Source organism: Cervus canadensis, chromosome X (assembly GCF_019320065.1).
Source record: "Cervus canadensis isolate Bull #8, Minnesota chromosome X, ASM1932006v1, whole genome shotgun sequence".
Lineage (NCBI taxonomy): Eukaryota > Metazoa > Chordata > Mammalia > Artiodactyla > Cervidae > Cervus > Cervus canadensis.
The window spans coordinates 70,154,958-70,169,293 of record NC_057419.1 but is presented as its reverse complement, the minus strand read 5'-3'; the positions used below and the strand labels follow the sequence as shown (position 1 = coordinate 70,169,293).

The window sequence follows — 14,336 nt, the reverse complement described above, 5'->3', positions numbered from 1 at the left end:
GCCACATACTTTAGTATTCTTGCCTGGAGAATCCTCATGGACAGAAGAGCCTGGTGGGCTACAGTCCATGGGGTACAAAGAGTCAGACACAACTGAGCGACTAAGCAGACCCCCTAAATCTGGCTGAAGAGGAGGAATATATCAGCTCTTTTCTCTGACAGCATAATATCTGTCCTGAGTTCCTTCATTTCTGCTCCGTTTTCCTAATCTAACATCACTTTTGGGACCGAGTCTCCTTTTCTCCCAGATTTTCTAGAGGGTATCTGCTCAATGTGTGTAGGAATATGCATTTCCCAGGAAGCTTTTAATCAAGGGACAGAGGCTGATATGGGAACCTCCATGAAGGAGGGCTGAGGAGACAATCACCCCTGAATACAGGGGTCACCGAAAGACTAAGAAGAGGAAACTTGGATCAGTAGAAGGAGCAGTGCCTACATGTGGTAGATGTAGTGAGGATGCTGAGCAGGAGGAATCTGGAAGGACTCAAATTGCATCCCCACTGTCTGTTCTCAGAGGCCCTGATGGACTAGGATCACAAGAGGATCACCCTGACTTCCAACGTGGAATTCTCAGGAGACTAGGACCTTGATGTAAGACAAGAAGCTTCATAAAGTAGAGAGTGGAGTTACAGGATTTATCATGTGTCAATATGAGTTCCTGAAAGTGGACTCATGGTAGCACACACCATAAAAGGAGGCCCTGGAAAATATCTGATGCTGGGCTCCCTGGGAAGCTCTGGGGACAGATGTCAGGTTGATTTCAGTCTGGCAAGTCTCAGTGAGGTGAAATCTCTGTCTAATAAGATCAGCCTCCGTTTCACCGAGGAATGGACCTGAGCCCAAGCAGGACCTCAGATGACAATGCTGACTGATAGAGGGGACCCCTGGAGAGGGAGCCAAACAGAATTCTGTAAATTCTTAGCCCTGAGAGATGAGAAGAGCTACTTCTAAGTGGTCCCCTCATTCCACCTGTGTGATCTCGGGGAGGGCAGGGCCTCCTCTAGCAGGATTAGGCCCCAGATCTGCAGAGGGGGACGTCTTGACCATAACCAGACTTAAAGTGAGGACCATCAGTGCTAGTGAGAGGGTCTCCCCCAACGAGGGAGGCTTACAGAGTGGCGCCCCTCCTGACAAGCAGAGATGCTCAGAGCAGCGCCCTGACTCCTCTCACTAGGGACTCAGGGAGGCGAGGGCTTTGTTTGGGGGCTGGAAGACTTGGATTCATAGCTGGAGACGTCCCGGGCTCTAACACACTGCGCAAGGAGGACCCAGGGACGGATGAATATTGAGCTACCGGAGTTCCCGTAGCACCCTGCCCCTGCCGTCATCCCCGGGAGACCCCACGTAGGACCGTACGCATCTCCCATCCACTTCCGCTTCAAAGGCGAGGAGCTTGACTGGGAGTCGTGGCGTCTCTTCGGTGGCGTTTCAGTGTCCAGGACTTGTCCGGAACCAAGGTGAGGAACGGAATGTAACTGAATGGACTTTGCGAACCCACTATTAAGAAAAGTGACCCAGCCGCATCCCACCCCTGTTATCTGGCTCTTTCGAGTCCCTCAGAGCTATCGGCGGAATGCGGTCTAGCGTGTCTCAGGTGAAGGCGTTGGTCTGTAGGGGTACGCCCGGATTCTACCCTTGAAGGAGCTCTCGGTCCTAGATAATGGCCCTGAGGGTAAATTATCAGACTTCGACACCGCATGGGGGCCACACTGAGCGGCCCCCGTGCACGCAGCTCTAGGATGCCCCACGAGGAGCTGGCTGACGTTGGTGCCCCCTGCCATTTGCTGGAGGTGCTCTCAGGGAGGTGAGAACCTTGCTCTAAAGAATAAACCTAGTTCAACAAAGTGACCTAGTCCCCAACACGATTCATGGTTGTGACGCTGAGTGAGGATGTGGGCTCCTCCCATAAGAAACGGAGTTCTAATCCGGCATTTTGACATGACTATTCCCAGGTGATGTCAGGGAAGTGAGAGACCATGTCAGAACCGGGAGCGTCAGGTTGCAAAGGGAGAGTTTCAGGTTCCCTGGTGGGATGGTGAGAACCTCGGGGGCTGTGGGGATGTTCCACACCATATCATTCAGACCACATCCTCCCTGTCATCATCCCTTTGAGACATCAAGAATACATGGCGGTTCCCACTGCAGCCTAAAGGGGATGCAAGTCCCCTCTGACCACTCTGCCCTGGTCTGAGGGGCATGGTCAGCACACTGAGAAATCTTAGATCCTATCATAAATCAAATGTAGGCCTTGGTTGCTTCTATGTCCTGGCTATTGTAAAGAGTGCTGCAACGAACTTTGGAGTAGAATTGTTTTTTAAGTTACTGTTTCCTCAGGGGTTATGCCTAGTAGTGGGATTGTTGGCTCATGTGGTAATTTTTTAAATTTTTTTTCATTTATTTTTATTAGTGGAAGCTAATTACTTTACAGTATTGTAGTGGTTTTTGCCATATATTGACATGAATCAGTCATGGATTTACATGTGTTCCCCATCCTGAACCCCCCTCCCTTCTCCCTCCCCATCCCATCCCTCTGGGTCATCCCAGTGCACCAGCCCCGAGCACTTGTCTCATGCATCCAACCTGGGCTGGCTATGTGTTTCACACTTGATATTATACGTGTTTCAATGCTGTTCTCTCAGATCATCCCACACTCGCCTTCTCCCATAGAATCTGAAAGTCTCTTCTATACATCTGTGTCTCTTTTTCTGTCTTGCATATAGGGTTATCATTAACATCTTTCTAAATTCTATATATATGCGTTAGTATATTGTATTGGTGTTTTTCTTTCTGGCTTAATTCACTCTGTATAATGGGCTCCAGTTTCATCGACCTCATTAGAACTGATTCAAATGATTTCTTTTTAATGACTGAATGATATTCCATTGTGTATATGTACCACAGCTTCCTTATCCATTCATCTGCTGATGGGCATGTAGGTTGCTTCCATGTCCTGCCTATTATAAACAGTGCAGTGATGAAGATTGGGGTACACGTGTTTCTTTCAGTTCTGCTTTCCTCGGTGTGTATGCCCAGAAGTGGGATTGCTGGGTCATATGGCAGTTCTATTTCCAGTTTTTTAAGGAATCTCCACACTGTACTAGTGGCTGTACTAGTTTGCATTCCTACCAACAGTGTAAGAGGGCTCCCTTTTCTCCACACCCTTTCCATCACTTATTGCTTGTAGATTTTGGATAGCACTCATTTTGACTGGCGTGTAATGGTATCTCATGGAGGTTTTGATTTGCATTTCTCTGATAATGAGTGATGTTGAGCATCTTTTCATGTGTTTGTTAGCCATCTGTATGTCTTCTTTGGAGAAATGTCTGTTTAGATCTTTGGCCCATTTTTTGATTGGGTCATTTATTTTTCTGGAATTGAGCTGCAGGAGTCGCTTGCATATTTTTGAGATTAATCCTTTGTCTGTTTTTTCATTTGCTATTAATTTCTCCCATTCTGAAGACTGTTTTTTCAGCTTGTTTATAGTTTCCTTTGTTGTGCAAAAGCTTTTAAGTTTCATTAGGTCCCATTTGTTTATTTTTGCTTTTATTTCCAAGATTCTGGGAGGCGGGTCATAGAGGCTCTTGCAGTGATTTATGTCAGAGAATGTTTTGCCTATGTTCTCCTCTAGGAGTTTTATAGTTTCTGGTCTTACATTTAGACCTTTAATCCATTTTGAGTTTATTTTTGTGTATCGTGTTAGAAAGTGTTCTAGTTTCATTCTTTTACAAGTGGTTGACCAGTTTTCTCAGCACTACTTGTTAAAGAGGTTGCCTTTTTTCCATTGTATATTCTTGCTTCCTTTGTCAAAGATAAGGTGTCCATATGTACCTGGATTTATCTCTGGGCTTTCTATTTTGTTCCATTGATCTATATTTCTGTCTTTGTGCCAATACCATACTGTCTTGATGACAGTGGCTTTCCAGTAGAGCCTGAAGTCAGGCAGGTTGATCCTCCAGTTCCATACATCTTTCTCAAGATTTCTTTGGCTATTCGAGGTTTTTTGTATTTCCATACAAATTTGAAATTATTTGTTCTAGTTCTGTGAAGAATACCGGTGGTAGCTTGATAGGGATTACATTGAATCTATAAAATGCTTTTGGTTCAGTTCAGGTCAGTTCAGTTCAGTTCGTTGCTCAGTCGTGTCCTACTCTTTGTGACCCCATGAATCGCAGCACGCCAGGCCTCTCTGTCCATCACCAACTCCTAGAGTCTATTCAGACTCATGTCCATCGAGTCAGTGATACCATCCAGCCATCTCATCCTCTGTCGTCCCCTTCTCCTCCTGGCCCCAATCCCTCCCAGCATCAGAGTCTTTTCCAGTGAGTCAACTCTTCACATGAGGTGGCCAAAGCATTGGAGTTTCAGCTTCAGCATCAGTCCGTCCAATGAACACCCAGGACTGATCTCCTTTAGGATGGACTGCTTGGATCTCCTTGCAGTCCAAGGGATTCTCAAGAGTCTTCTCCAACACCACAGTTCAAAAGCATCAATTTTTTGGTTCTCAGCTTTTTTCACAGTCCAACTCTCACATCCATACATGACCACTGGAAAAAACCATAGCCTTGACCAGATGGACCTTTGTTGGAAAAGTAATGTAGTATATTCATTTTCACAATATTGATTCTTCCAATCCTTGAACACGGTATATTTCTCCATCTCTCTGTGTCCTCTTTGATTTCTTTCATCAGTGTTTTATAATTTTCTATGTATATCTCTTCTGTTTTTGAGGTAGATATACTCCTAAGTATTTTATTCAGTTTGTTGCAGTGGTGAATGGTATTGTTTCCTTAATTTCTCTTTCTGTTTTCTCATTGTTAGTGTATAGGAATGCAAGGGATTTCTGTGTGTTAGTTTTATATCCTGCAACTTTACTATATTCGTTGAATAGCTCTAGTCATTTTCTGATAGATTCTTTAGGGTTTTCTTTGTAGAGGATCATGTCATCTGCAAACAGTGATAGTTTCACATCATCTTTTCCTATCTGGATTCCATTTATTTCTTTTTCTGCTGTGACTGCTGTGGCCAAAACTTCCAAAACAATGTTGAATAGTAGTCGTAAGAGTGAGCACCCTTGTCTTGTTCCTGATTTCAGGGGAAATGCTTTCAATTTTTCACCATGGAGGATAATGTTTCCTGTGGATTTGTCATATATAGCTTTTCTTATGTTGAGGTATGTTCCTTCTATTTCTGCTTTCTGGAGAGTTTTTATCATAAATGGATGTTGACTTTTGTCAAAGGCTTTTTCTGCATCTATTGAGATAATCATATGGTTTTTATCTTTGAATTGGTTAATGTGGTGTAATTCATTGATTGATTTGTGGATATTAAAGAATCCTTGCATTCCTGGGATAAAGCCCACTTGGTCATGATGTATGATCTTTTTAATATGTTGTTGGATTCTGTTTGCTAGAATTTTGTTATGGATTTTGCATCTATGTTCATCAGTGTTATTGGCCTGTAGTTTTCTCTTGTTCTGGCATGTTTGTCGGCTTTTGGAATTAAGGTGATGGTGGCCTCGTAGAATGAGTTCAGAAGTTTACCTTCTTCTGCAATTTTCTGGAAGAGTTTGAGTGAGATAGGTGTTAGCTCTTCTCTAAATTTTTGGTAGAATTCAGCTGTGAAGCCATCTGGTCCTGGGCTTTTGGTTGCTGCAAGATTTCTGATTACAGTTTTGATTCCATGCTTGTGAAGGTTCTGTTAAGATCTTCTATTTCTTCCTGGTTCAGTTTTGGAAAGTTATACTTTTCTAAGAATGTGTCCATTTCTTCCAAGTTGTCAATTTATTGGCATAGAGGTGCTGGTAGTAGTCTCTTATGATCCTTTGTATTTCAGTGTTGTCTGTTGTGATCTCTCCATTTTCATGTCTAATTTTGTTGATTTGGTTCTTCTTCCTTTGGTTCTTAATGAGTCTTGCTAATGGTTTGTCAATTTTGTTTATCTTTTCAAAACACCAGGTTTTAGCTTTGTTGATTTTTGCTATGGTCTCTTTAGTTTCTTTGCATTTATTTCTGCCCTGATTTTTAAGATTTCTAGCCTTCTGCTAACCCTGGGGTTCCTCATTTCTTCCTTCTCTAGGTGCTTTAGGAGTAGACTTAGGTTATTTATTTGACTTTTTTCTTGTTTCTTGAGGTAAGTCTGTATTGCTTTGAACCTTCCCCTTAGCACTGCTTTTACAGTGTCCCATAGATTTTGGGTTGTTGTGTTTTCATTTTCATTCGTTTCTATGCATATTCTGATTTCTTTTTTGATTTCTTCTAAGATTTGTTGGTTATTCAGAAGCATGTTATTTAGCCTCCATATGTCTGAATTTTTAATGTTTTTTGTTTTTCCTGTAATTGAGATCTAATCTTACTGCATTGTGGTCAGAAAAGATGACTGGAATGATTTCAGTTTTTTTGAATTTACCAAGGCTAGATTTATGGCCCAGGATGTGATCTATTCTGGAAAAGGTTCTGTGTACACTTGAGAAAAATGTGAAATTGATTGTTTTGGGGTGAAATGTCCTATAGATATCACTTAGGTCTAGCTGGTCCACTGTGTCATTTAAAGTTTGTGTTTCCTTGTTCATTTTCTGTTTAGTTGATCTATCCACAGGTATGAGTGGGGTATTAAAGTCTCCCACTATTATTGTGTTATTGTTAATTTCCCCTTTCATGCTCATTCGCCTTACATATTGCGGTGCTCCCATGTTGGGTGCATATATATTTATACTTGTTATATCTTCTTCTTGGATTGATCCTTTGATCGTTATATAGTGTCCTTCTTTGTCTCTCTTCACAGCCTTTATTTTAAAGTCTATTTAATCTGATATGAGTATTACCACTCCTGCTTTCTTTTGGTCTCCGTTTCTGTGAAATATTTTCTTCCAGCCCTTCACTTTCAGTCTGTATGTGTCCCTTGTTTTGAGGTGGGTCTCTTGTAGACAGCATATATAGGGGTCTTGTTTTTGTATCCATTCACCAAGTCTTTGTCTTTTGGATGGGGCATTCAACCCATTTACGTTTAAGATAAATATTGATAGGTATGTTCCCGTTGCCATTTACTTTGCTGTTTGGGGTTCGCTTTTATATACAGCCTATCTGTGTTTCCTGTCTAGAGAAGATCCTTTAGCATTTGTTGAAGAGCTCGTTTGGTGGTGCTGAATTCTCTCAGCTTTTGCTTGTCTGTAAGGCTTTTGCATTCTCCTTCATATCTGAATGAGATCCTTGCTGGGTACAGTAATCTGGGTTGTAGGTTATTCTCTTTCATTACTTTAAGTATGTCCTGCCATTCCCTTCTGGCCTGAAGAGTTTCTATTGATAGATCAGCTGTTATCCTTATGGGAATCCCTTTGTGTGTTATTTGTTGTTTCTCCCTTGCTGCTTTTAATATTTTTTCTTTGTGTTTGATCTTTGTTAATTTGATTACTATGTGTCTTGGGGTGTTTCACCTTGGGTTTATCCTGTTTGGGACTCTCTGCCCTTTCTTGGACTTGGGTGGCTATTTCCTTCCCCATTTTAGGGAAGTTTTCAGCTATTATCTCCTCGAGTATTTTCTCATGGCCTTTCTTTTTGTCTTCTTCTTCTGGGACTCCAATGATTCGAATTTTGGGGCGTTTCACATTGTCCCAGAGGTCCCTGAGGTTGTCCTCCTGTCTTTTGATTCTGTTTTCCTCTCTGCTTCATTTATTTCCACCATTTTATCTTCTACCTCACTTACCCTATCTTCTGCCTCTGTTATTCTACTGTTGGTTTCCTCCAGAGTGCTTTTCATCTCATTTACTGCATTGATATTCATTTTTAATTGACTCCTTTTTATTTCTTCTCGGTCCTTGTGAGGCATTTCTTGCATCTTCTCAATCCTTGTCTCCAGGCTGTTTATCTATAGCTCCATTCTGTTTTCAAGATTTTGGATCATTTTTATTATCATTATTCTAAATTCTTTTTCAGGTAGATTCCCTATCTCCTCCTCTTTTGTTTGGCTTGGCGGGCATTTTTCATGTTCCTTTACCTGTTGGGTATTTCTCTGCCTTTTCGTCTTGTTTAGATTGCTGTGTTTGGGGTGGCCTTTCTGTATTCTGGTGGTCTGTGGTTCCTTTTTATTGTGGAGGTTTCTCCCAGTGGGTGTGGTTGGACGATTGGCTTGTCAAGGTTTCCTGTTTAGGGAAGCTTGCGTCGGTGTTCTGGTATGTGCAGCTGGATTTCTTCTCTCTGGAGTGCCATGGAGTGTCCAGTAGTGAGGTTTGAGATGGGTCTATGTGCTTGATGTGACTTTGGGCAGCCTGTATGTCGACGCTCAGGTCTGTGTTCCTGTGTTGCTGGAGAATTTGTGTGGTATGTCTTGCTCTGGAACTTATTGGCTCTTGGGTGGTGAAGAAGATAGAGATGAGCAGGAGAAAAGGGGGGACTCAAGAGGAGAGAGACAGATCTACACAGTACTCTGTTCTCTAAGTGTTCTCCATAGCCCAGAACACCCACAGAGATTCACAGAATTGGATTGAGAAGAGAAGGGGGAGCGAGGAAATAGAGGTGATCCAGGGGAGCAAAAGGAGAGTCAAAAGTGGGAGAGAGTAATCATCACACTCCTGAGTAAAAATGCTTACTGAATATTGGATTCTTAAATATCCAAAATTGATATCAAATACTGAAAAACAAAGACTAAAAATCTAGAGTAGAGGTTAGACTCTTAATAATACAATATTAAAAACAAAAACACAAAAAATTAAAGTATATATGAATTTCGGTTTAAAAATAGGGTGTTTTTTTTGCTAGGTTATAGTGGGTTATGAAAATGAAAATTAAGGAGTAATAGAGGCATAACTGAGCACTTTAAAAAAAGAAAAGATAAATATTTAAAAAACTAAAAAAAATTTTTTTTAATTAAAAAATAGTAAAATTGTATCTAGGAATTTCTCTGGAGCTGTTGCGGGCAGTGTGGTTTCGGTTCAGTTTCAGATAGCACCTTGTTCCAGCTTACACTTCTCCATATCTATAGGCTCCTTCCAGTATAGTCAGTGTTAACTACAGGGATTTTAATCTGTTGCACCTGTCACTTCTGAAGCAGTTCCTTTTGTTTATTTCACTTCTATTTGCAGGGCTCTTCTGTGTCTAATTTCCGCCCTGACACAAGCGGGCGGAGGTGGTCTCTTGTTTAGGTTCGCTTGCTCAGTAGTGCCGTGGGGAGGGAGGGCACTGCAGACACATCACTGGCATGTGTGGGGAGCACTCGCAGTGTTCCGGCCACACTGGGTTTGCCCCCACTCGCAGCATGTGTGCTTTCCCCGTCAACACTGCTCAGGCTCCAGGCTGCTCTACAGGGAGCAGGCCCTGAGGTGCGTGCACTTCCGAGGCATAAGCCACTCAGGTTCCAGTTTCCAGGTACTCCACTAAGACGCAGACTCGGGCCTGCGTTTTGTGCCTTCCCCAGCCCGAGCAGCTCAGGCAGCCAGGAGCTTGACGGGCGCACTCTCCCCGGGTGTGGTGTGCTTCTCCCCTTTGCGGTCCCAGCTTCAGGTTCCGCCTGTCTGGTGTGCCTCGTGTCTCTTCTGGGCAGCTGGTCTCTAGCTGCGACCCTCCCGGCAGATGTCAACCATCCAGAATCTCAGGAAGTCTTTGGTTAGAGACTGGAAACCTATTTGCAGTTTGATAGGGGATTCCGTCTCTGGGGCCGAGTTTACCACTTTCCCCTCCCCCCTGCATCCTGCCTCCAGCGGGGGACAGGCCAGTCCATAGCCGGTTAGCTCTTCTCCGGAATTGCTCAGTCCTACCTTTGTTCTGCCAACAGCCAGCAGTGTCTTCAGTTAGGGCTTTTCACAGGTTAATTTTCTCTCTCTGTCTTGCTATCCCACAGTTTAAGTTGCCATCTCAGGTTAGCTCCCTCCGATTGCCCTCAGGGCATTGAAGCCAGGTCCTTACCCTAAGCAATGCTGCCTGCTCCGCTCCGTTCAGCCCCCACTAGCTGGTGGTGGATGCGAGCATCTGGGTTACTTTTCTGCTGGGAGTTGCTTTTACGCATGTAATCCATGAGTTTTATTAATTTTTCCTCCCAGTTAGGTTGCCCTCTGAGATGCAAAAACTTCCCCCAGACCCGCCAGTGAGAGGGTTTCCTGGTGTTTAGAAACTTCCTTTATTAAGACTTCCTTCCTGGGATGGGTCTCCATCCCTATCTCTTTTGCTCTATTTTTAATGCTTATATTTTGTCCTACTTCCTTCCGAGGACAATAGGCTGCTTTTCTGGGCGCCTGATGTCCTCTGCTAGTGATCAGAAGTTGTTTTGTGGAGTTTGCTCAGCGTTCAAATGTACTTTTGATGAATTTGTAGGTGAGACAGTGGTCTCCCCTTCCTATTCCTCTGCCATGTCAGCTCTGCTCTCCATGTGGTAATTTTAGTCCTAATTTTCTATGCAGAGTGAATTAAGTCAGAAAGAGGAAAGCCAATATTGTATATTAACGCATATACATGTATTTCAAACGATGATGCTGATGAACTTATTTGCAGGGCAGCAGTAGATTTGCAGACATAGAGAACAGACTCGTGGACACGGGGGGAAAGAGAGGGAGGGACAGACTGAGAGAGTAACATTGAAAACACGCACATTACCATATGTAAAATAGATAACCAGTGGGAATTAGTCCTATGACACAGAGAGCACAAACCCCGTGATCTGTGATAGCTTAGAGGAGTGGGATGGGCTGGGAGCTGGGAGGGAACTTCAAGAGGGAGGGGACATCCAGTATACCTATGGCTGATTCATATTGATGTGTGGCTGACAGAAACACAATACTGTAAAGTGATTATCTTTGAATTAATAGTAAAAAAATTTAATTTTAAAAAGAGATAGAGAAGAAAAGAGAAGCAAAAAGATATTATAGACCTTGAATTGGGATCCTTTGTGGGAGCACAGGGACATCAACCTGCCTGTAATAGCACCTGTTCTTAGAAGACTGTGTTTGGTAAGAAAAGGTCATCTTACTTCCTCCTGTTGGGACACAGGCTGATTGGCTTTTACTATCTCACAGGCATCAATTCAGGAGAAAGAGGAGCTTCTCTGCCAGGAGCCCAATTGAGGAACCTGAGTGAGTACTCAGTGCATTTATCCCATCCCTTGGATTTGAGCCCAGGAAAACTCAGGGAAGGGCTGTGAGGTTGAGCATCTACTTCACCGCTTTATACCAAGTCTAGGGGAGGGGAAATGTCTAGTCTGAAGGTGCAGCCACCAGTCAGCAAATGGAGAATGGTGCCCAATGTTTTAAGGAGCCAAGGTAAGGACCATGAATGATGATCCCAGTGAACTCTGGGTGGAAAAAGCCCTACTAAGCCCTCAGCACTGGGTATTCCCTGGGAGGGAGCTGGCCTGAGATATCCCCTCACTTGGCTTCTGGATGATGTGGAGGTCTACAGTTGTCTGCATCAGAGTAGCAGAGGGAAGGGTGCCCAGGCTCTGCCAAGGCTTGACATGGTAATACTAAAGATGAGCTGAGAGGACCGCAATGCCGGTAAATCCAAAGCAGGGCTGAGAGGATGCAGAGGGAATATCTAAGGCCTCTGTTCCTCCTCTGTGTGATTCTGTGGGGACAGGCTGAGCACGAAAGAGGAGCGTTGTGGGTTCCTCAGGCAGTGTCCTCAAGGACACCTGCAGAGGCGGCCTTTGATAAAGTCAAGGTGGAATCTCCCCATTTTAAGTTGCTCATGTCACCTCATTCTCCATCCTCCAGGTGCACCAATATCCTGTCCTTTGTCCAGACTCTTGCCTATAGTTCCTGTCCACGGCCATCATGCCCCATAGGGAGAAGAGTAAGGTCCGTGGTCTTGAGAACCATCACCAGGAGCAGGCTGAGACCCAGGGTCTTCATGATCAAGCCACCACATCTAGGGGAGAAGAGACCACCTCCTCCTCCCCTCCTAAGTTAGAGAGTGCTCCCTCAAGCTCGTCTGCTGCTGACACCCCCATGGGGCCTCAGGGAGCCCAAGGCATGACCAGTGCTGCTACAGGTGCTATACCCAAAAGATTTGGTGTCGGTGCCGCAGCACGCTCAAGAGCTCGTGTCGGTGCCACAGCACGCTCAAGAGCTGGTGTCGGTGCCGCAGCACGCTCAAGAGCTCGTGTCGGTGCCGCAGCACGCTCAAGAGCTCGGGTCGGTGCCACAGCACGCTCAAAGGCTCAAGGGTCCCAGGCCTCAGCTGCTGCTGAGAGCTCTCACAGAGATCCTCTGAGCAAGAAGGTCGAGGTGTTGCTACAGAAGATGCTGTATAAGTATAAGGTGAGGGAGCTCATTAAGAGGTCAGAAATGCTGAAGGCAATCAATAAAAGGTACAGGGGGCACTTCCCTGAGATCCTCAGGAGAGCCTCTGAGCGCCTAGAGATGGTGTTTGGCCTGGTCCTGAAGGAAGTCAGGCCCAACAGTCACTCCTATATCCTGGTGAGCAACCTAGATCTCAGTGACAGTGTGTCTATGAGAGGTGACCGGGGGCTGCCGAAGAATGGTCTTCTGATGCCTCTTCTGGGTGTCATCTACATGAATGGCCACCACGTCTCTGAGGAGCAGATCTGGAAGTTCCTGAATTTTCTGGGCGTCTATGATGGAAGAAGGCACTTCATCTTTGGAGATACCAGGAAGTTCCTCACAGAAGATCTGGTGCGGGAAGAGTACGTGGAGTACCGCCAGGTGCCAGGCAGCGATCCCCCTCGCTATGAGTTCCTTTTGGGTCCAAGAGCACTCATGGAATCCAACAAGATGAAAGTCCTGGAGTTTTTGGCCAAGGTCAATGATACGGTCCCTGCTACCTTCCTGGAGCATTTTGAGGAGTCTTCCAGAGAGGAAGTAGAGAGCACCAGCGCCAGAGCTGTAGCCAGCGTTGGCACTTCTGCCTTGGGCAGGGCTGGCACGTCTGTCAGGGATACTGCAGGCATTTCTGTCTTGGTCTGGGATGGCCCTTCTGCTGTAGCCCAGGCTGAGCATCCTGCTTCCGCCATGCCTGGCAGTTCTGCTGCAGCCAGTGCTGGCTCTTCTGCCTCGGCCAGTGCCCACGCTAGGGCCACATCCAGCCAGTCATCTCACCCCTAGTGTGGGCTGAAGGCCATTCTTCACTTTGTGGTCAGAAAAGCCTGTCATCAGCCTCTGTTCCTGTTGACTTTCCCCCCCCCGTTTTCAGTTCTTTCTTTTTTCAACAGAAAGCGTATTTAGGTTGATGATACAAGTATTTGAATAACATGGGTCACACACACTTTGCTGTTTGTCAAATTCATGAGTAGGAATTTTTGTTTTTGGAAATGCATATTGGAAATCCTCAAATCCCTCTTGTGATCCCGGATGAGAATAACATCACTATAGGATAAGAATAGCCTTAGAAATGTGAAAGTCACCACGCTAATAGAAGCTCAGAACATAGATACATAGAGAGAGAGCTGAAAGTTCTTCAATTTTTGGTTTGCTGTACTCTCTGTTATAGTCTCCTTTTTTGTAAATGTATAAGATATATCCTTGGATCTGCTTATGGTTTTCAAGAATGTTTGAGAATATAAATTATAGCAAATGATTTATTTGTGGCTCCTCTTTTGCACAAACATTAATTGAGCATCTGCTTTTAAGAAGTCTTTCATGCCTGTATTGGCACTGTTTAGTCAAGGAAACTCTCAGTCTGCCCATTCAATTATAGTTTCCAGGGAAGCTGTCATTCTATGGAGGAGGCTGAGATGCTCTCTACCTCAAGAAGAACAAGAAAGAAGCAGAGTAAAGAGGGGGTAGAGAGAATATATTACTTTGGTTTCATTGCTAAGCAGAATTTTGGCTGATTGGGCAGGTGGGGTAACTTGTTTTTCTTTCAGTTAGAACGCTGCATAGTTTCTGACATCTGATAGATGCAAAAAAAGAAAAGAAGCCCAGCTGATGTAACATCTGAGGTCAAGATAATCATAATAACTGCCATTGCCCTAATTTCTCAATCGAGACAGGTGCTGTGATAAATGCTTTCCATAAATACATATATTCTACCAGTCTGACAAGGCAGGGTTTATAAAACTCACTTCACAGTGGAGAGCCCGAGGCTCATAGAGTTAGAGTTTGGTTTTGTGCCAGACTACTTAAGGCTGGTAAATGACAGAGCTAACACTAGACTCCAGCTCTAAACTACTGTAGCATACATACTGTTCTTCTTCCCCGACTGTGAGAAATGCCCTTGTCTTTTCTTTTAAACAAGTACTTTTAACATTTGTTATTTCATTTCCTTTTCCTTATATATTTATTTGGCTGTGCTGGATATTATTTGCGGCACTTGGGGTCTACTTCCCTGACAAGGGTTGGAACCTGGGACCCCTGCAGTGGGAGCCTGGGGTACTTGCCACTGGACCACCAGGAAAGTC

At 44.4% G+C, this 14,336-nt stretch overlaps 1 protein-coding gene across 2 annotated transcripts; it reads left to right on the top strand.

The window, feature by feature from the left end:
- Positions 1-1,219: 1,219 nt before the first annotated feature.
- On the top strand, positions 1,220-13,513 carry LOC122435888 (melanoma-associated antigen B2-like). Of its 2 annotated transcripts, XM_043459987.1 has the most exons (4): positions 1,220-1,456; positions 10,996-11,052; positions 11,692-12,081; positions 12,112-13,513. In XM_043459987.1, exons 3-4 carry the CDS (start codon positions 11,752-11,754, stop codon positions 13,039-13,041), a joined length of 1,260 nt encoding a protein of 419 aa, XP_043315922.1. In that variant the 5' UTR covers positions 1,220-1,456; positions 10,996-11,052; positions 11,692-11,751; the 3' UTR covers positions 13,042-13,513. The 2 variants fall into 2 exon arrangements, with proteins under 2 accessions (XP_043315922.1, XP_043315921.1); XM_043459986.1 differs by having other exon boundaries at positions 1,221-1,456; positions 11,692-13,513.
- The last annotated feature ends 823 nt before the right edge of the window (positions 13,514-14,336 follow it).